Source organism: Corvus moneduloides, chromosome 8 (assembly GCF_009650955.1).
Source record: "Corvus moneduloides isolate bCorMon1 chromosome 8, bCorMon1.pri, whole genome shotgun sequence".
Classification (NCBI taxonomy): Eukaryota; Metazoa; Chordata; class Aves; order Passeriformes; family Corvidae; genus Corvus; species Corvus moneduloides.
In genome coordinates, this window is record NC_045483.1 from 11,684,824 (window position 1) to 11,706,182 (window position 21,359).

The following is a 21,359-nucleotide window of genomic DNA, read 5'->3' on the forward strand; positions in this document are numbered from 1 at the left end:
GCCACTGTCCCGGCTCCTTCCCCCACCAAGCACGGCCAGACCGGGTCGGGTCGGGTCGGGTCGGGTCGGGTCTGCGGGGCGGTACTCACGCTGCTGTTGTGGCCGGACCAGTGCACCATGGCTTGGTTGTGCGCCGCATCCCCGGTGAGCGCGAAGGTGGTGCTGCTCAGCCTCGGCTCCTCGGCCCCTCGCAGCCGCGCCGCTCTCCCATCCTCGGGGGGCCCGCGGGGCTGAGCGCGGCCGCCGCGCTGCCCCTCGGCCGCGGGCACCCCCCGGACGCCGCCGGCCGGCAGCGCCCGGCGCCCCTCGGCGCTCCGGCGGGTCCGCGGCGCCGCCGGGCCCCGGCCCCCGGGCGCGCCGCCTCCCGCCCCCGCCGCGCGGAGCGCCGCTCCCCGCGGCCCCGCTCGGCCCCCCGGCCTCCGCGCCCGGCACGGGCTCCGCGGCGGCCGCCGCCCCGACCGAGCCCCGCGCTCGGCCGCCCGGCCAGCTCCGTAATCCTCGCGGCGGCGGCGGCGGCGGCTGTCGCTGCTCCTGCCTAAGGCGAGACGAGGAGGACGGCCAGGAGGGCGATGGAGATGAGCAGGATCTGCAAGTTATTTCGGCGCCGGTGCAACACCAAGAGAGAAGTAAGAACCATGTCCAGGCGAGAAAAATGGTGTGGTAGGTCGGAAAGCAGTTGGTCCCCTTCTCCATGCCTTTGCGGAGCGAGTCGGGGGGCTTGCAGAGGGAGGGGGGGATGAGACGCTGCGTTTAGGGCTTTTTTTTTTTTTTTTAGGAATAAAGGGGCCGGATTCTAATTATAATATTTATTAGTTGCAAAAGGCTCCTCTTTCGCTCTTCTTCTTTCTCTTCTTCTTCCCTTTTCTCTTCCCTCTTTCTCAGCCTCTGAGACGACGACCAGAAAAAAAAAAAAAAAAAGGAAAAAAGGAAAGAACGGGGGAAAAAAGGAAAAAAACTCTCCCCGGTAGTTGGATTCTGTTCCTTACTGTTGCTGGATTTTTTTTTTTTTTTTTCAAAAGTGCTTTTCAGTGAAACTGTTCACGTTCAAGGATTTGATCAAGTGAGAGGGTACCACCACACGGGGGGAGGAGCCCCGAGCCTTGCCAAGCCGCCGCCGCCGCTGAAATACACCGCCGAGTCACCCGCCGCGCCGCGCCGCGCCGCCGGGGGCCGGGAGCGGGGCCGGGGGCGGGAGCGGGACACCGCGCTGCACCGAATCAGCTGGAGCATCACCCAGCCTTTTCTCCTGATTTGGTATGTGTGCTCCTGGCCGAGATAAAGCAGCCATCATTCCCCGTTTCTCCTGATGTATATGTACATAGACTCGTATTTACAGCGGTGTGGGTACTCCTCGCCCTGTGTGTGTGCGTGTACATGTGCGCACAAAGGCTGGATGTCAACCACGGGTAAGGGGGCACAGGGGAACGCAGCTGGGATGAGCGGCTCTTGGGTGCCTCCCGTGTGTAACAGCGTACCCACGGACCCGGCCATCCAGCAGCATCCCTCCAAGAGCCGGCTCCGTGCGTGTGGATGTGCCCGTCCCAAGCGCAGCCTCCCGGCCGTGGGAACTCACGCGTGTGCGTGGGAATCCCAGCAACCTTGCCACCGTCCAGCAAGGGAGACTAGCAGGATTTGTGTGGGGCCAATAACGAAGAGAGGGCAGTATCTGCAGGCAGGTCCCTGCAGCAGCATCTCGGAACTATGTCGGGAGAAGGAGCGAGGGGTATGTATTTCTTTAGGTCACGGCAGTGCAGCGCTCCCGCTCCCATCGCACGGATGCATTTCCCCTGAGCAGGACACCTGTTTTCTGCTGGCAAAGCTCAAGAAGCCTTTGCAGCTTCAGCCCCCGGACAAGGTGTGAGTAATAGCAGGGTGCGAAGGGGAAAGGGAGGCTGCCGCCTCCCGCGGCTGCGGGGCGTCCCCGTGGGTCGCCCTTGTCATCGCCATCTGTGCCAGTGCCACGTCCCTCCGGACCGATTCATTGCAGCAACACGTCGGCACATTCTCTTCGGATCAAACCCACGGTCGACCTTCTCTCGTTCTCCTCCTCCCTTTGAAAAGTGTCGATAATTAGCGATTTTTTAATCGTCCCACCCTCCCACTTCCCGCACCAGCCATTCTTTTCCGTCCAAGGACGGATCCACCAGCTACACGGCTCTGCCCGCGGTCTCCCCCCTCCCCAGCGCCAGGCCCGGTGCGGGGGCGGCTCAACAGTTTCTCCCGCCTATCGCGGGTCTCCCAGCCCGGCAGGGAGCGGCGGGAGCGGGGGACAGAGGCAGGACCGGAGCTGGCACTGCCCGCTCTGGGGAGCGGGGAGGTTTCTGGCCAGCTGCTGCCCGGCGCTTGGTCAGCGCCTGCTGCAGAGCGCCCGGCTCGGGATGGGGCGTCCGTGCAGCCCGGCTGCCGCTGGGAGAGCCGGGGAGAGAGCCGGGGAGGGAAGAGGGGCTGCACACATCGCCGCCTGTTGCAAACGGGGGAGCGGCCGCTAAAGGGCTGTCCTGCAGGAGCGGGAAGCGGGGCCGGTGCGCACAGAACAGCGCTGACAGCCTCGGGAAGGCGGCGGGGGCCCTACCCACAGACACGGCCCCTTATTAGGCACAATTCCCGACGCAGAGAGGGAAAGTGGGAGGTGGGGGTAGGGGAAGCGAATCACCCACTCCCAACGCAACGGATGGTATTCCTGGCTTGGAATCGGCTCCCTTTTGGACTGTGCTGCCAAAATGTTTAGATGACATTTTATTTGTGTGGGAGCAGTGACGTGGGCCTGAGCCAGAGCTGCTCCATAAAACCTCAGGCAAGGGGATTTTACAAGTTGCACACGCTCGTGGCAGGTGCTACCCTGCATGCACAGGGACACGCCAGCCCCGAGGCTGCACCCTGCTGCTGCTGCTTGTAAGCAAACAGCAGGGTGTGGGGAACAGGAAGGACCCCACTGCCCCCCAAATTCGACTGCTGCAGGAACAGAGTCCCCAGGTATGTGGCATTAGCAGCACACGTGCCACCCCAGTGTCTTGACACTGCTGTGCACTGTGAGGGGAGGCACTGCCCCCCTAATGCCATCCTATAGCAGTGAGGCTGCAGCTGCGCCAGGCAGAACTTGTTAAATTATAATCAAAGTTTCTGCAGTCCCCCTGGACCCAGCAGCAGCTCACTGCTTCTCCTGAAGATCTCTGCACATCCAGAATCCCAGGCACCACAGAGTAAAAGCTACTGTGGTGCTAGCAATTGCCACTACTTAGCCTATCCCCTGCAGTGCAGTCTACCCAGACCCATTTATCATTTCAGCCTTGCTGGATGCTGCTTAAGACCTAGTCCTTGTTCAGATCCTGATCAGTCACTCCTTTGTGCAGCAGCATCCTTGACTTCATGGCCAAAGCCCAGACAGGACTTGTGGACACACCAAGACAGGACTTGTGGACACACCTCATTTCACAAATCTGCCAGCACAAGGCATTTCTTTGTGTCCACCACATCACTCTTTGTCACCACAAGAGCCCAGCTGTGCTGGACATGGCACAGAATGCGACGGGGAAGACTTCCACGAAGCCTAACATTTTATTTAGGACAGTACTTTCACCACTCCAATAGCAGCTGTTTTCTACCCTGCAGACTGAAGAGCCATTACTTGCAATCACCTTCTGTGAATGTCATCCACACCTACCACACTCAGGGATAGCCCCAGACATTCAGTGCAAACTATGTCACTGAGATTACCCCAAGCCCTCATTTCTCAGACAGACACCCACAGGAAGCTCTCGTGTTTCTAAAGCAAATTCTAAAATGCCTTCACCAGCGCCTGCTTGTTACTGTTAAATAATAGGATGCGCAGCTGGGGGAGTCCCACTGATGATGTGGGACTGCGTACTAGGATCTCCCTGCTCCGCGTCTCCCTCTCCTTAGCAGAGGCCGCCGTGCCAAAGACAGCAGCAGCAGTGCTAGTATCTTTCCTTCTCTGGAAAACAAAGGTAATGTGAGCAACACCCCCATCTCCTGCACGATTCGCGAACTGCGTCCCCATCGCCAGCACACCGAAAAGGGGGCTTTTCCAGTTTGTACCATCCCTGTTGCAGGAATAACAGATTTGCTTCACAACCTGGCCTTTTGCATGACAGGGTGACAGTGAGGATGTCATCTGACAACCCTAGATTTGCACAGTCTATATCCAGGAATAGAAATGGAATAGTTCAACACAGTATCCATTACAGGCTGTTTTAATCCCTGATCTAATCCATTATGAGCTGCTTTAATCCCCACCCAGCTGCAAACATCCATTCAAAGAAGCAGGGGTTGGTGTTATGTTCTGTTGGACCATGTTGATTTTTAATTGATGTAAGACAACCATATGCCCTAACACCAGGCAATGCAGAGGATTTCTAAGTAAGCAAGTAAGTAAATGTTCCGGAAGGCAAATTGTGGCACAAATATAAAGTAGCAGAACATGCCTCTAACCAAGGGGGAGCTGAGTTCAGTTAAGGAGAGAAAAGCAATTGGGGGAGTTATGTTTGTTTGAAGGGGATGATTTGGATGGAAGAAGACTAATGACTATCAAAAGAAAGAAACAAATAGAGCCTGGCAATTGCCAAAGCCTTCAAAAGTAGCATTGATTATTTGGGGCTGGCTTTTGTTTTTTTTTTTTTTTCCCCCTCATATTCTGTGACTTTCATTTGGGAAAAAAAACGTAATTATGAAGTGCTAACTCCAATCACATATATCAATAACTTCACCATCACTGCCTCCACTGTTGATTGTAGACCTGCTCCCCAGCACCCCAACCCTTCTGTTTTGCCCAGCTCTGCCTATCATTGTTCCATGTCCCTCTCCTCCTGCAGGACTGCACACACCCAGACCTCCCTGGAGGCCCAGAGCGTGTCTCCCAGTCAGTATCACCCCAGGAAATTTCTGAGTGGGAGCTGGAACATGAAAGAAAGGAGGGAGAGTTAGGAAAGAGATCATAGGAGGAAAATTTAGAGAGGGGGAAAAGAAATTAATATCACAGCTACACTGCACTCTTTTCACACACTCATATCCCTCCCTGAAGGTCTCCTGCACTAGTCAAGCCCTCCCAAGGGAGGAAATCCCATACGTACTGAAAGAAAAATCAATGCTTGCTCCAGTTAACTTTAACCTATTTATTATGTGTGAGACCAGTCAGTGGAAAACAAAGCAGCTCTGTGATAATGCTGTCTTGTTTACCAAGGAAAAGCCTGAATCTACCTGAACAAAAATCATTAAAAGCTGAAGTGTCCCTATACCCTCAGACAAAATATCACCTGCAGGCAGGGCCTCCACCATTTTTGCTGGTGCAGTATTACCCCCATTATGGGACAGATTTCCCCTGAGCACAGCCAGCCAGGGTGTGTAGCAGACAGTCTGGCTCTGAAGCACAGCAGGCCCATGGCACTGACAGACTTGCTGCAAAGCTCCTGAACAGGGGCTGCAGAAAACACTGTGCAGATGCTGCAAGAGGGAGTCTGGTTCCTGCACTGAACAATGAAGTGGGAGTCCAGCAGCCCAGCACAGCAGCAAGAAACACAGGTACCACATAGCAGCACAGCCAGGGAGGCGTTTTACACAGCCTGGATCAGGGGACAGTGGTGGGACTACTTGATCTCAGCTGATCTTGGAACAGGCTCCTCACAAAGTAGTGGATCCCTCTCACTGCATCACAGCATCACTGTCTCTTTGATCAACACCACTGACACAATACCCCAGAGCAGGAGAGGGAGCCACAGGCCACACTGGGACTGGGGCAGGGAGAGTCTTAGCTGAGTGAAGAACCTCTTCTGAGAATCTCACCTTGGGCTCAGAACTTCACCAGCATGAGCAAATGTCATGCCAGGTTTGGTGACCAACCTGACTGCATCCCTCCTTTTGATTTTATCTATCGGAACACCGTATCTGTGGGAGACAGAAGAGCCCCTTTCATCGAGGGATGCTCAGACAGCTACACTATCTTCACCCACTGATAAGGCTGCCCAAAAGGTGCACAACCTGCACAGTGCAGGTAAGAGACTTGGCAAGACACAGAGCAGGCAGAGGTGTTTTCAATTATCTGGGGAAATTCAGCAGGTTTTAAATCATGTTTCTAGTTAAGGTTGGGTTCTGTTCATCTTAAAGCCAAGATAAGAAAATCCCCTTCTGCTGATTAATCAGCATCATCAGGAATGCCAAAGAGCTTATCAGAATGAAATGAGTGCACAGATTTGCAGCATATACAAAGATAAGTTGTGCAGCACACAAGTTCACTGTGTTGAATTCACTGTATATTGAAGGTTCCATATATTTTTATCTTAGAGATCCCAGTCAGAAATACAGGATCCCCTGTCTCCCAGATTTCAAATCATCCAGGACCACAGTAAGACACTGGATTTTCAGAAGCATTTGCCAAGTTTTTGAAAATACGCTCCTTAGCATCACTTAGAGAGCTCTGCATCAGGACATTTAAACCTTCAGCCCCTCTTTGTTTTCTGAATTCAATGAGCTCATCTAGAAGTTGGGTCCGACTCTGCTGCATGTAATGAAGAGAGGCAGAATCATGGCTTAAGCTGTTACAATATCTAAGAATACTCTATGAGTAGTGAGATACCTCACTTGGAAAAAAGCTGATTAAAACCAGAAATGTGCCTAATCGTCATATGACCATTGATCCAGAAAGACTAAATGACCCTCATCTCCCTTCCTGTCCCAAGGTGTGCCTCAGTCTCACAGGTTCCATGAAGAAAAATAATCTCTTTACTGTTAGAAATTTTGTGCTCCTCTCATCAGCTTTTCATTTCTGGTTGTTAAGGAAGCCTCATGCCTAAGAGGGTTTAGGATTGGCTTTATAGTCGCTAAAAGACAGAGTGCAAATACTGCCTTGCTGTGAAAAGACAATCTTTCTGAACATAAAGCCTCCCCTGTGCTTGTTCCATTCCTGCAGAATCAAGACAGAAAAATTACATAGAGCACCTTTTCCCACCCCACAGAGTACACATTGGGAGAGTGAGGCTGACGTGGTCAGTGACACAGCAACAGTTCTCTCTCTCTAAGACTCTGTTCCCTCCCCAGGCACCTTTTTCTGTTTTTTATCCTCTTCCAGACAAATTTTTCCCTCTTCCACTCTTCCCTTCCCCTAAGTTTGAGATAGACTCAGAAGGGGAAGGAGCTGGTATTGTTTCTCCTCTATTCAAGCTAAATACAAAGTGATTTCTCTGTGTGTGAGTGCACAAAGGCAGAATTTTCTTAGCAAGCTAGAGAGAAACAAGTCTGGCAGCAACCCCAGCTTTGATGGCGGGACTTCACAGGAGGATGTTCAACCTGCAACAGCTTGGTGCTGTTTTCTCTCCCACAACAAACACCACCTTTTAAGATTCTCACCCATGGCTATTTCCTTCCTTTCTTTTAAGAAGAGCCCCAAACAAGACAGAAACTGAACTACAGCACTGAGGAAAGACTATACTAGTCAACATGAAGGGAAGGTTGTATACTTAACACGGAAGAAACAAACCAAAAAAGAAAAATAACACGAAACTACCGCAGTAGGCAGCTGGCTGTAGGCAGGTGTTTCTTACCAAGGCAGTCCTGGCAGAACCCAGATCTCCTGTGCACTGAATCAGCAATAACTAACTCCTAAAAGGAGTCAGGTTAAATCAAATATCAAGTAAACAGAATTTGAAACATTCTGAACAGGGGAGTCTCAGGCAAATGTGTGCTCCCAGCACCTCTAAGACAGGAATTAGGACAGAATTAAGTGGCAGCTTTTACAGCCATTGCTAGACTGTCTTGGCCTATAGCTTCAACTCACAGGGGACCAACTGAAGTTTCACACCACCAAAGGAAATTAGAAAAGGTAACACCAGCCCCATGAAGAGAACAACATGCAGCCTGCACACAGTGTAATGAATTCTGGCTGGCAAAGGCCAGGCATCACAGCTGTATGTATTTCCATGATAAAAATGCCAATTACTAAATTAATAATAATTTAAACTTTAGCAATGCCCAGAGTTTCTGTCAGGCTCCAGGGAAAGGCCTGCAAATGCAGCAGAGACAATCCCCTCTCTGAAGTTTAGGTTATGACTCGAAGACAATACGCAAGTTCCCTGCCTTCAAGACAGACTGAAAGTGAGAACAGTTAAGGAGATTGATCTTCACAAAATAAAAATGTACCAGGGCAAATCAGGGAGTTCATCTGGGGAAGGAGGAGGAAAAACCTGCACAGGGATTTTTTGCAATGCAAAACCTGCTGCAGGCAGAGGGTGGAGAGGCCAAAAACCTGAAGGGTTTGGGAAGGTTCAAGGGAACCTCTTCCCTTGAAAGACCACCTGACCACATTTGTTACTCCAACACAGAGTGTATTTATTCTGTGTTCTACCAAGTGATTTAAAAGCTTTTTTCTTTTGTTGCAGATGTCCAGGTTCCAGTGCAGTACTGCAGAGACCACTCTTGTCTTTTGTCCCTTTTCTAATTCTGCCCAACACTTGGCAATTTTAGACATATTCACAAGCAGAAGAGCAATCTCAAAAGGGTTAAAATTCAGGGACACAAATGAAAGCACAATTAATAAGTCTGCTACATAAAAGATCCTCATGCTCATAATGCAATCGGCAAGGGCTGAGCATTTTTCTTTGGGCTTCCTCTACTCCATTGCTGCAATAACGCACGGTAATATCGTTAGCATTGATTTGCCGCAAGGTGCATGTACTACATCTGCAAGCTAACAGGGGAAATGGAGGGAGTCTCTCTCCTCCAAAGGCTGGAATTACTTAATTATCCAAGGAAAATGACATGCAGATTTAACAGCACAGGGAAGGGTTAGGACTCACTTCCCCCATTCCCAAAGAATACAGAACAACACTTCTCTGCTACGTGATCTCCATGCAAAGCAAACGCTCCTGGTTTGTTATTATTAATTACCCAGCTCCTATTCACTGAACTCAGAGGTGTTGATACTTTGCATCACCCCCAGCTATGCTTGCAATTCATAAATCATACTGAGAGGAGTTGCCAGGAGAGGAGAGGAAATAGTAAAGGAAACTTGCAAGCATCTCTGAATAGGCAGCTGCTGCTCAAAGAGGCTGCATCCTCTGCGCAGAGTCAGATGTAAACCAGCATTAGTGTTAAGAGACAGCAAGAGACATGCCAAAAGTGGGCAGGCAAGACAAAGGAACATGCGTTCAGACAGAAAAGGTAAAAGAGAGCAGATGGCCCCGGGGATTAACCTTTCATCTTCACATCCACAGGTTAGAGCAGATCAGATGGTCTGATAAAAGCTCAAAGGCTCTATTATGATTATTAATCGGGGTTGACTGTAGTCCAAACAGAGAACGGTGATTGTTCTAGTGGTCAAACCAGGACTGATTTCCCTTCCCCTGGAATTAAAAACCTCTTTCCATTTGCAAAATAGATCTGAAATTACCTCACCATTTCAAACGCAAAGTTCTGAACAAGGTTTTGGGCATCCCACACCTCCTACCTCTTTACACTGATATACTTTCCACAGAAAGCATCCACTCTCCTGCTCCTCACAGTGGCTGTCCTGAAATGATTGCTCCTTTTAAGAGGGGTGTCCTTTTTAAGGAATTGAGAAACATAAGTTCAATACCCAAGGGATTTCTCTCAGGCCAGTTACTAGACTGATGACCACACCTTATTATTGACCCCACTCACCTGCCCTCTAGCTGGCAACAGCACAACACTGAATCAGATCTGGATGAAGAAAAAAACAGGTTGGAAGCATCTGGATCCAAATTTATCCCAAGATAGAACATGCTCTCCATTCACACAGTTGGCTTTTTGGGTTGGTTTCCCACCCCGCCTCCTTTTAATAATCATTTCAAAGTTACAGGCGGTTGATCCTTGAAAGCAAGGTTTGTTGGAAGGGAATGGCAGCTTCTCATAGCTCTCACCAGGTACCTCGAGGAAAAATATAAATTTAAAGGTACACAAGCCCTTCTTTTGGCCACACAGCGTCTCAAGTTCCATTTTCTTATTTAGAGGGAAGGAAAAGTTCTTCTCCTCTTTCCTCCTTTCTACATTTTGCAGTTTAACCCAGAGAAACTAAAGATTTTGGGTTGCTTTGTTCTTTTTCTATTGTGGAGTGTGTGTGTTTTCCCTTTCCTCACAGTGTACCTCTTCAATACTTTTTCAGCCTTGGAAGCTTGACAATGTGGCAAAAGAAATAATGAAAGTAACACAGAAACAGAACAAGAAATCAGCTGGAAGTTATTCATTCCAGTATTCTATAATATACTGAAGGGAAGAAAGGAAAAAATGGGGTTAAATATCATCTTCAAAGACCACTGATCTGAAATTCTGAAATACTGAGATTTCTGGTCTCAGTGAAAATCTGAGAAAAGAAAGACAAAAAAAAAAATCACAAATACCTTAACAGAGATAATATTCTCTTTATATCTTTAAATTTTTTCTTTACGTTTAAACAAGGTTTTTTTTATTAAATGAAACCCTGAATTACTGTGTAAATTTTAGAAATAGCAGGTTCAGCCTGACACTTTGCCTTCCACAAGTGGATTTCTCATCATTACCATAATAGCATTTTGTGCTGCAATTAACTTTTCCCATCTCAGACTGAACAGAATATTTCTTATTCCTCCTGCTAGACTTTCCCCTATCCTCTCTTCATCACTGCACTACCAGCACGGGAGATTCAGAAGTACTTTAAACTGGCAACTAAAGAGTCTTCCCTGCTTAGGTCTCTCATTAAGGCCCACCTTTATCACACAAGTAGACACAGGAGGGAGCTCAAGCAACCCCATTCACACTGAGGTTACATGTCACCCTGCAGCAGCTGAAGTGATTTAATACCTCTAATTCTCAATTCAGGGTTCCTTTAGGTCTTGGACTTAGATTTCCACACCTGCTAGAATAGAAGTCTCCTTTTTTAGGTAGCAAAACAACTGATAGGTGCCCCCTGCATATCAGAAAACAAAGAATCTGTAGCAGTGTTGGCTGAGCTGAGACCAGAGGGATGAAATCTTTGCTCACCAGATTTGGCAGTTGCAGATGTGGCTGCACACACAGCTGCAATGTAACACTGTTCTTAGTGCTCCTGCCTGAAGCCTTTTATGTTTGCTCTTGCTTGTCTACTTCTTTCTCCTTGCTAGACCTCACAAAGAAAGCCCTAGAAGTTTCTCTTCTTTAGCCTCTTCCCATTCTGCCTAAGCTGGAAATCCTTGGGTGCAGCAGAAGACATCTCCTGGGGAACAGGGAGCAGGACTTGCTTCTCTTCAGAGCATTTTTTATTTGTGCAGCCATCAAAGCAAAGGTCTTGAAAGTAATGCTCATTTACCCTTTGTACTCCTTTCTACAACAGATTTTATCCCCCTTATTTTGTCTCCCTTTCCCATTGCTCTTCATAGAAATATTTCATAGAATCATGAAATGGTTTGGATGGGAAGAGACCTTTGAAGGTCATCTAATTCCAACCTGCCCACCATGGGCAGGGACACTTTTCATTAGACCAGGGTGCTCAGAGTTCCATCCAACCTGGCCTGGAACACTTCCAATTATGAGGCATGCACAACTCCCTTGGGGAACCTTGCCAGTGTCTCACCACTTTCCTCATAAAAAATTATTCTTTATGCTCAATACAAAATACCCTCTTTCAGTTTAAAACAGATGCCCTTTGTCCGATCATTACAGGTTTTGGTAACTAGTCTCTCCTTTCCTATAAATCTCCTTTATATACTGAAAGGCTGCAATAAGGCCTTCCTAAAGCCTTCTCTTCCCCAGGATGAATCCCCAACTCTTCCAGCCTTTCCTCATAGGAGAGGTGCTCCAGCCCTCTGATCACTTTTGTGGCCCTTCTCTGGACTTGCTCCAACAGGTCCATCTCTTTCCTGGGCTGAGTGCTCCAGAGCTGGACACTGTTCCAGGAGGGGTCTCAGAAAGCAGAAATAAACAGGCAGAATCACCTCCCTCGACCTGCTGACCGTGTTCCTTTTTATGCAGGTTGGCTTTCTGGGCTGCAAGAACACATTACCATCTTAATGTCCAGTTTTTCAGCACCAAAATAAAAATATTTGAAACTGCTGCTTTAACCCAGGTTCACAATCCTTGTTAAAAATGAAGCAGTGCATGAGAATCCAAAATAAATTCTTACAGGCACCTAAAATGAATTCACTAAAGGGAGAATCTACAGCCATAGCCCTCAGCATCTATCATCACCTGTTTCCACATCACACACATGAGGTCAGGGAGCCCTGGAGGCAGTTGACATAATTAAATGAAGATTTTGATCGAATTGCCTCGAAGTCAAACAACTGTGAGCAGATACCAAGTGTTTGCTCATTTGCCAGACTATGGCCAAAAAGAGCACATCATTTTATTTCAGCACATTTTCTATAAAGAATGGAGTAGGTACTGACACAGTGTGGCCTGCTCTAGGTTTTCCTTCTTTCTCTAACATCAGCAGTGTCAGGTAAATTCTGGAGAGAAGGATAGTTTTGTTCTACCCTTTTCAAAAGAGGTTTTGGAGGATGTGATGATTTACTGCATTTCTTTGCAGTCCTCACATTATGAAACCTGACTTAGGCATTCTTTGCACACCAGAGCAATAGTGATCTGTAACAGCTGCAGCACCAAGAATAAACCTGGATGCATTAGAAGAGCCCAGAAGAAATCACATGTCCAAAAGAGCTTTGATAGATGTAAGGAAGATTATTGACTTTTATCTTCTTCCTTATTTCCCTAATTTCTACTGCTCATGATTGATGCAGGGATGTGATTATTTGCAACCTTCTTGCTGGGATGCAGTGGCTGCTGCTAGTTGTCCTCTTTCCAGTTAAATCCATACAAAAGTACCCAGCTGGTGCATCATCTTTCAGGCTTCTCATCATTTGCAAGGAGAGATCACTCTCCATTTGAGGGAAAAAAAAAACAAACCCCAAACTGGCTTCATTTAACTTTTCATTTCTCCATTTTCCTTGTATCTAGAGGCACAGTTTTCTAAAAGGCCTGGTTTTCTGCATTGAGATGGTGTACTTTACATCTCTGAAGACATTCCACATTACCATCTGAGCAGGCTCAGTGGGGTTTCAGAGTGCAGAATTCTCAGTCTGTTCCTCCGCCTCATTCATTACTGAACCAATACCTCCACAATGAACCAGGGAGCTGGCAACCCCATCTGCTCTGAGTATACCCTGCCATGAGAGGAACCAACAGAATGTGTACAACATGTTTGTCCCCTTCTTCCAGCAGATCCCAGAGGGCTTTGCAAACTGTATAAGTCTTGAAGGGAAATGCAGGTTATACACCGATTTTTTAAATTATTTAAAGGATGTAAAGTTAGGACAGGCTCAGCTGGGCAACTACGATAGTATCAATGGAAAAATTAGCTAAAGAGCCCAGAAATCTTGATGCTGCTCTGCCTTCTGGTCAGGTTTTCTGCACCTTAAATTCATTTCACTCACTGCTCTGAGCAGAGGTCTGAAACTTGCTTATTTTTGACAGCGACTGCACTTTACCTCCAAAGGGAGTTTCTCCTTATTTGTATGCTCCCTTTCCCAATTCTACTGCCTCAGAAGTCTTATTCTGTCCCAGACCTGCATATTGGCTTTCCACAATCCTCCTCATTTTGCATGGTGCATTGATCTATTCTTGCTGAGGCTGAAGGACATAGGTGCCTGCAGGAGTAGCATTTATGCTGGTTTGCATAACAATGATTTTAAAGGTGTACTCAGCAAAAGTGCAATCAGCAATTCCTTGCCAATATCTCCCAAGAGAAGCAATATTAAAGCTTAAATTGTTACAACAGTCTCACTAACAAAAGGGTCTCATACTGGAAGCATCTTCTTTAAATATCTGAGCACCGCTATTTAAATACAAGCTCCAGTCCTAACCCAGACACACTGAAGACTCAAGCATCCAGGATACAGAGTGAAAATCAAGCCATTTCATGACTACACAGTTCTCTACCACACAAACCCACTTCGAGCCCCTGCTCACCCTTGTTCACACAGAGAAGTTCACTTATATCTTCCAGAGACAACACATTCAGACATGCAAACCCCTGACAAACCCAGCAGATGCAAATGCACTCCAGTTCCTTGTAGAATGCTCAGGGCACCTGCCCTGGCTTCTCCATTTAATTGTCACCACAAGAGTCACAAGGGAAGAGTAGTTCTCTCACAGTCACAACAGCAGGGATGTATCTGCCACCTGACTTTAACTGTTTTCCTTCTTACAGGGAAGAGATAATGCAAGGGAACCTGAGGAGGGTGAAGAAGGAGGTGCAAAGAGGAGGTATGTCTTTACTGGTGATCAAAAGCATGAAACTGTTCATTTGGTGCTTCTTTCCTCTTCTTTCCCCTCCCCAAGATTTTCTTTTGAACAGCATTCCCAAATGCTGTCTACTTTGTCCTATTTTTTGTCTGATTTCTTTCTCTAGAAGAGGAAATAAAGCAGTGTATTTTCAGCTAAACTATATTAGCTGTTGAGTGTTTTGCACTGTTTTTAGCAGAAAGGCTAAATGTTTATTAGAAAATATTTTGACAAGGGAGGAAACTAATTTCCAGCTAGGTCTAGCTGTAGGAAAGGTTAACATGGCTCACTGAGTCTGTAACTGTATCAAAGGTTTAAAAAGTGCCAATTTAAATCTAATCCCAGAGCCCTTGCATGAGTGGTCCTATTAAAGGGAGAACAAATTTACTTTTTGCCTTCACATTTATACTGGTTGTCAATATAAGCAAATGAGAATGAAAGAAATTCAGAACCACAGCCTATTCTAAGCTGCACCACTTCAAAGAAACTCTCCAGGAGTTAAAGGATGGGCTTTTAATTAGCACTGGAAACACACAGAATTGAATCAAGAAGATATAGTTTTTAAGTTAACAAAGGAGGTATCATTTATACACTCTAGTATCTCTGAATCATACAATACATTTCAAAGACAAAATTTAGGCTTCGTCCTTCATTACGCACTCATAGTAACTGCTAGGGATGCACTCACCTTCCTTTAGCTACTGAGGTTTAATCAAACAACTTCTCTAGGTCACTCTACCTGAACATTGCATTTTGTAAGTATCCCTGCATCTTGGTGATGTCTCTGTGTAAGCATCAAAAAATGATTGCTCAATTCTCAATATTCTACTACTTGTGATATTTCCAAAGTAAACAACTCTTCCTCCATTGGGAAATAATATCTAGGCTAAAATCAAATTGTGATGTACTAAAAGAAAGCTAGCCTCCTCCATATTAATCTTAAAACATTTATGATAGATCAAGGCATTGAATTTCCAGATCTAATAAGACCTGTGTGCTCTGAGGCAACTCCTCAATTTATAAGGGAGGGGAGTAGGTTTCACCACTCCTTGGGCACCTGGCTCAGAAAATCCTTCTCGTATTGTGTAATTGCAAAAATGGAAGCCAAATCATTGTTTTGTCTGGTCCTGTCTATGCCAAATCAGCTTAAATCCCCTGTAAAGCCTCCATAGTACGGACACAAATTACAATCACCCTATGACACCCTAAGCAATGAACAGGAAACTGGTCTGTGTGAAACTAAGACCTGCTGAGTGACTCTCCCTTGTGAAAATCTGGCTATTGATGACAAGAAGAGATAAAACAGGACAGCAATTGTCTCTGAATGTTAGAAAATGTACTGGTGTGGGCAGAGCAAGATGCTGACAATATTTTATTAAAGTGTAAAGTAAACCTAGCTTTCATATGATACAATCCTGATCTAAAGGTGGTCAGTGTTGGAGTGCATATTGTATCCATACCTCCGGTCAAGTTTGTTTCTTACTGATAAATAACAATATTGAGGTAAGACCAGTGAAACCCAGAGCAGTAAGCACAGAGTCATGTTTTAAATAGACCAACAATTCCACTTGAGGATAAGATCCCACTACCCATGTGCTCAGTCCTTGAGAGCAAAAGTCAATTAAGCCCAGGGTCAATCTGTCTGGAGTCCTCGTACTTATTCCAGCCAATGTTCCCCTTGCTCCTGCAAACCAGCCCACCCCTCAGTTTCACACCCCTCAGACCAATGCACTGAAAAGAGAGGTTCATTCCTTTACAGTCACTCTCCCAACCACACTGCACCCATTAACTACTCTGAGCATTTCCAGATTTCTTCTTATTTCCTGTTTCCTCATTGGTTTCAATCCTGCATCACAAATTCACAAAGCTCCTGTTAAGTTAACCTCAGAAAAAGGATCTTAGCCCAAACTGGAGTTTTCAACAGTTCTTAGCAGTGGCCTAAATTCAATTTCTTTGAGCAACTGTGAAAAAAAATTTCACCAAAAGCTCTTTTAGGCATATCAGATAACTCTACTCCAACTCTGTATCAGTACTTTTCTCTACACTGCACTTTGCCATCCTCTTTGCACTACAGATGCCATGTATATTACAAATAATAGGCAGACAGGAATCTTACACCATTTCTTTGAGCCTTTTTTCTCCCCCCCCTCACCAAAATACAGAGACAGCTGAAGAGCACAAAGATGTTTATTCTCTTAGAAAGAGCAGCAGTGCTTTTATTGACTAATGCTGGCTTGGCACAGGAAATCTGATTAACGCCTATCATGTTAAGTCACGTTGTTTGCAAATTGCCCCCATTTCCCTCCCTCAGCCTCTCCACCAAAAAAACCCAAGAACATCCCACATATTCACAGAAAAACTGTAGTATCAGTAAAGGAAAAAATTAGAGAAGTTTCATTCTCACTTTTTGAAGGGCACATGTTTCTTCAGAGGCAGAGATGGTAAGGTTTTCATAATGTTTGCTGACCTGAAAAAAAATACTGTATTTCCAGAAATGTGAAGGAATTCTGTTCCATTAATTCATTTGCATTTCATCCCCCATAAGATTAGGAACATAACCCTTTCTGTCTCCCCTGTCAGCTGACATTCCACATCACAGCTAGGCTGAGGCCACTGTCATGCCCCATTAAGCATTAGTGGACTTTGCTCAGCCAATACAAGTATTTAAAAACTCCCTAGAAAACATATTAATCAAATGGATCCGCAGTTGTGTAAAATCAAAGTTTTTAAATGTACCATATTTAATACACAATGGACTGTCAAGCACCTCCAGCATGCCAAACTGGCACAGCTCATTGCACCTCCTGGCTTATGGAAAACATGTAGAAGCACAGCCCTTTTGATATGCCTCCTTTTTCCATATTTTTGTTTCCTTAAAAAAAATTCAAAGCTCCATTCTAAATATAGAAGCAACAGACAAAATTTAGTACAGAACATAACCTGAGCAGGACCATAAAGCCCGTGTCAGATCACAGTATGACTTACTCACCTGTGTGGGAAAACGAATATATAGATTCACATGCCCCATAAAATTTATGGCTCTCATTTTAAAACAAAGGTGACAAATACTTGTGCAATTTAGAAAATGGACCACTTTTCATGATTTAGCAGAGACACACGCAGCATACTGTGTTCCAATTACAAACTAAATGGCATGCATTCACTGGCAAATGGGAAACAGAAAATTATTTGCTCTGAATGTGTTGAATCATGAGAGAGAATTTGAAGTGGCACAGCACAGAAAACATCTCCAGCATGCATTTAATCCACACTGATCAATGCTTGAGGCTTCACACATGAATTAGTGACCAGCACAACATCTAATACTCCTGTCCCGTGCCACAGTAACAGCATTACATAGCCCAACAATAAAACATTCATGCATTCATTCGCCTCTAGTTGCTCTGTGCTGTTGCTGGAAGCTCCCCAGAAAGATCTCTCACTTCAGAACTCACGTGTGTAATATGCAGGGCATGGCCTCACCTTTAATGTGACTGGCTGTGGCAGATTTAAAAGTCACATAAGAAAGATGGGTAAAAACTCAAAGTTTAATGCTAGGAAGACTTGCAGTGTTCTTCCAGGGTGTGCCTCTCTTTCCTCCTTTTACTCTCCTGTGGCATTGGAACAGCCCTGGGCAAGAGGCAGCAGGGTCAGGCTCTGATCTCGGTAGTCTGGGGGGTAAAATAGAGCAACTTTAAGCCAATAACACAGGAAAGGCAATGGGTCCAGCATCTGTCCCTGGGAGGTCAAGAGCTACCATAACATGGTTCCTGATTAATTTCTGGCTTATATTGCCCTAACTCCATGGCCTGTGAGAGAGCTGTAGCTAAGTAACAGCTCCGCTAAACTCAAGGCAGTTACTCAAAATTTACACTAGGAGCTGAATCTATCAAGGCACATCCAAAGTGTGTGGAGGTAAGAAGAACATATGTGATTACAGGAAAGGCAAACGCAGCAAAATAGAGACTTAAGTAGGTGAATAATGAAGAGAAAGCAGCACTCAAGTTGTTGTTCATACCCTTCTACTTCCATGCAAATGAAACAAACCTGAATGTTTGCCTGAACATGAGGGTAGGAAATGCCATTCATCACATTTACTCCTCATCCAGCACCAGCTCCACAGCTCATCTTCCTGAAATGAGGTTTACAAAGGTGATGAAACAAACAGAATATGTATCCTGCAGCTTGTGTTTCAAACAGGAAAAGGTGTACCCACCAGCAAGGGAACTGGCTTAGCAAATCCAAACCCCTGCAAACAGGAAAAATGTGCATGGAGTCCTCTAGAAGAAAAAAGTAAAACAGTACATCTTTAAAAAAACCCTGCAGAGTGAGGAAGAGGCTGGAATAATTCCACTGTCCTTTCTTGTCTCATTTGAACTGAGTACAAGAAGGGCCTGAGGCAGAGCTACCAGCCAGGAGCACACCTCAGGAACACAAACCTGAGGAGAGATGCTGCAGAGGTGGACAGCTTGTGGAGATGTGGGACCTCACCACAGCAGCAGTGCAGTATAACCCTCAGGTGTGAGGGAGAGAGATTGCTCACTGGACTGATGAATACAGGCACATACACAAGATAATTTGGGGGTATTACCTAGTTCCATGTCTCCTTTCATTGACATCACTGGAGTTTGGAATCTGACAAATGAGATTGAGCTACTACCAAGGACTTCTACTCACTATTTCACCCCCAAGAAAAGGCTGGTATCAGCAACATCAAAGAAAAACCCATTCCCTACTCCACCAAAGCTCTGCATCATTCTGAAGTGGAAGAATAGTGTCACAGTGGTAAGAATCAAACCATACATGCTGCTAAAAGGTGAAAAATTCAGCTTTGTACTATACATAATGTATATATACATTAAGAGTGATGGTATGTATTCCTTCAAATCCCGGTCTCTTCCAAGTTCTTAAACAAACCTCCCTACATATTTTGACAGAAATGGCAAACCTCAGAAAAAAAAAAACCACAAAACCCAAAGATATCAAGGGGGCAACCTCAGTGCAAACTCAAGAAAGCCTCAGTCTTTTCCCTAGACTGCACTTTTCATTCATTTTGTCTTACAGCATAGTACAAATTGCTGAGCTAAAGAATCTCCTGATTTCAAACATAAAAGCACAGAGTAACAAGGCCGTGGTCTGAAGGATCACTGCTTTGCCTTTCTCATACTCAGACAATCCTTGCTCTGTTCTGCACAGAGAAGGAAACTGTCCACCCTGTTCACACCACATCCTCCGGGACAGATGAGCACCCAACATACCGAAGTGGCTTCCCCCAATGCACTCCCTGAATTTTTAGTTATTTAAAAAGAACAACAGCAAACAAAAGCTCAATTGTGAGTACATCCTGAACTTAAAATCATCTAGAAAAGACCTTCCTTCATTCCCTGCTGTAGCTTTTTTCATCGCTGCCAGCTACACCGCTGTGCCCTAGGGTAAGTCACAAAATTCTCCATTCTTTTGAGACAGGAATAGTTCAGCTTAGAGAAGGAGCCATTGTCCATGTGACGAGATACATGTACCTGATGTCAGCACTGGGTTTGGGAAATAGGAAACCGAGTTGAGAGAGAAGAAGAGGGAGAACTTCGTTGTAATACAAAAGCATCCACATCAACAGGATTTGGTTTAGTACTCTGGCAAGAACTCCTTGCCGAGGTACTGAAAATGCACTCAAAGATCACATCACACCTGGGACTCTGTGATATTGGATGTGATGCAGAGACTGTCACTGCCAAAAACTGTTTTCATACTAAGCAGACCGTACAAAGAGTAGGAAGAGAAATGAATAATTTGTAGCCATCAAACCAGCACTGTCTTAAAAGAGCTGGAGAGCAAATGCAGATTTTATATTGTGCACAGAAGGAGCAGCAGGTATCAGACACAGTGCAAACTACCTGACAGCCTGTCTCCTGTATCCATGCTTAAAGAGCTCCATATTAGCATAGTACATGAACCAGCACATCAAGTTAAGAATAAGCATTATACATCAGTCTTCACAGAATCATGCAGGGTTGTTGTGACTGAAGTGCAGGACCTGGCAGTTCACCTTACTGAACCTGATACAACTGGCATTTCAATCCAGCATGTCCAGATCCCTCTGCCTTCCTACTCCCCAGCAACTTTGTGTTGTCTGTAAACTCGTAAGAGTGCACTCAATCCCGTCAACCAGATCATTGAAAAGGATATTAAATGGGACTGGCCCCAGTACTGAGCTCTGGAGGGCACCAGTAGTGCCTGGCAGCCCACTGGGTGCAGCAGCACTCACCATCACCCCCTGGGCCCAGCCACACAGCCAGTGTTTTACCCAGTATTCCCATCCCATCCATCTGCAGACAGTTTCTCCAGGAGAATGCTGTGGGAGATAGTGCCAAATGCTTTACTAAAGTGCAGGCAGACACATCCACGGCCTTTCCATCATTCGCTAGGCAGGTCACCTTGTAACAGGAGAACAGGTTGGTCAAGCAGGACCTGCATTTCCCAGCCCCATGCTGGCTGGGGCTGATCCCCTGGTTGCCCCATGTGTGATGTCACTGCCCCATAGCATTCCCCAACACCAAGGTCAGGGTCAGCAACACTCCTTTCCACTAGCCTATATGTCTCATACCAGACCACACAGAACAAGAGTTTAACTCTTTCCTCAGACCAGAAAGGGAGATGATTTCCCAGCTATCCAAACAAAAAACTCCAGTCTTAAATGCTCAGCTCTTACACACTGATTTCTGACCCGACTTCAACACTGTCAAGATTGTGGTGGGAGGATCACACTCCTCAGGATGACCCCTTTGACAGTGATCCCTGGGGTACAATCAGAGCAACCAGGCACACTGAGGAGCACGCTCTGTAAAGGCAGGGTATGTGAGGAGCTTTGCATCTCCATGTCAGGTCTAAGTCAGCATCTCCCAGTGCTTGTGGTAGCAGGGGAGGCAGATTCTAGCAGCAGCAGCAGGATGGGGATGCTGGGCTGGCTTTCCACCACAAGGACTATTTCTGTAATAGCCTTTTCAGAAACTGCATCTTAGGAGGATGTTATAACCTCCCTAGTAAGGAGGGAAAGGGAATATAACAAGAACCAAGTAAGCCCGCTCACATGTTCAAAGGCAGAGAAT

General features: G+C 46.1%; 2 protein-coding genes across 4 annotated transcripts in view; one reads left to right on the top strand and one right to left on the bottom strand.

Moving 5' to 3' along the window:
• SORCS3 (sortilin related VPS10 domain containing receptor 3) overlaps positions 1–855 on the bottom strand; it is a 280,734-nt gene extending 279,879 nt beyond the window's left edge. The window contains 2 exon segments of the mRNA XM_032116124.1: positions 90–413; positions 415–855. Of these exon segments, the coding sequence (XP_031972015.1) occupies positions 90–413; positions 415–693 (603 nt within the window). The 5' untranslated portion in view covers positions 694–855.
• Positions 544–21,359, top strand: part of LOC116447214 — a 98,545-nt gene continuing 77,729 nt past the window's right edge. For 2 of the 3 annotated variants that reach the window (XR_004241518.1, XM_032116126.1), the window contains exons 1-2: positions 1,264–1,857; positions 14,183–14,238. Coding sequence is in view for 1 of the 3 variants with exons in the window: in XM_032116126.1 (XP_031972017.1) it covers positions 1,307–1,857; positions 14,183–14,238 (607 nt within the window). In the remaining 2 variants the exon portion in view is untranslated. Of the gene's footprint in view, positions 627–1,263; positions 1,858–14,182; positions 14,239–21,359 lie in introns of those variants that run through there. The other variant, XR_004241519.1, reaches the window with a different exon arrangement.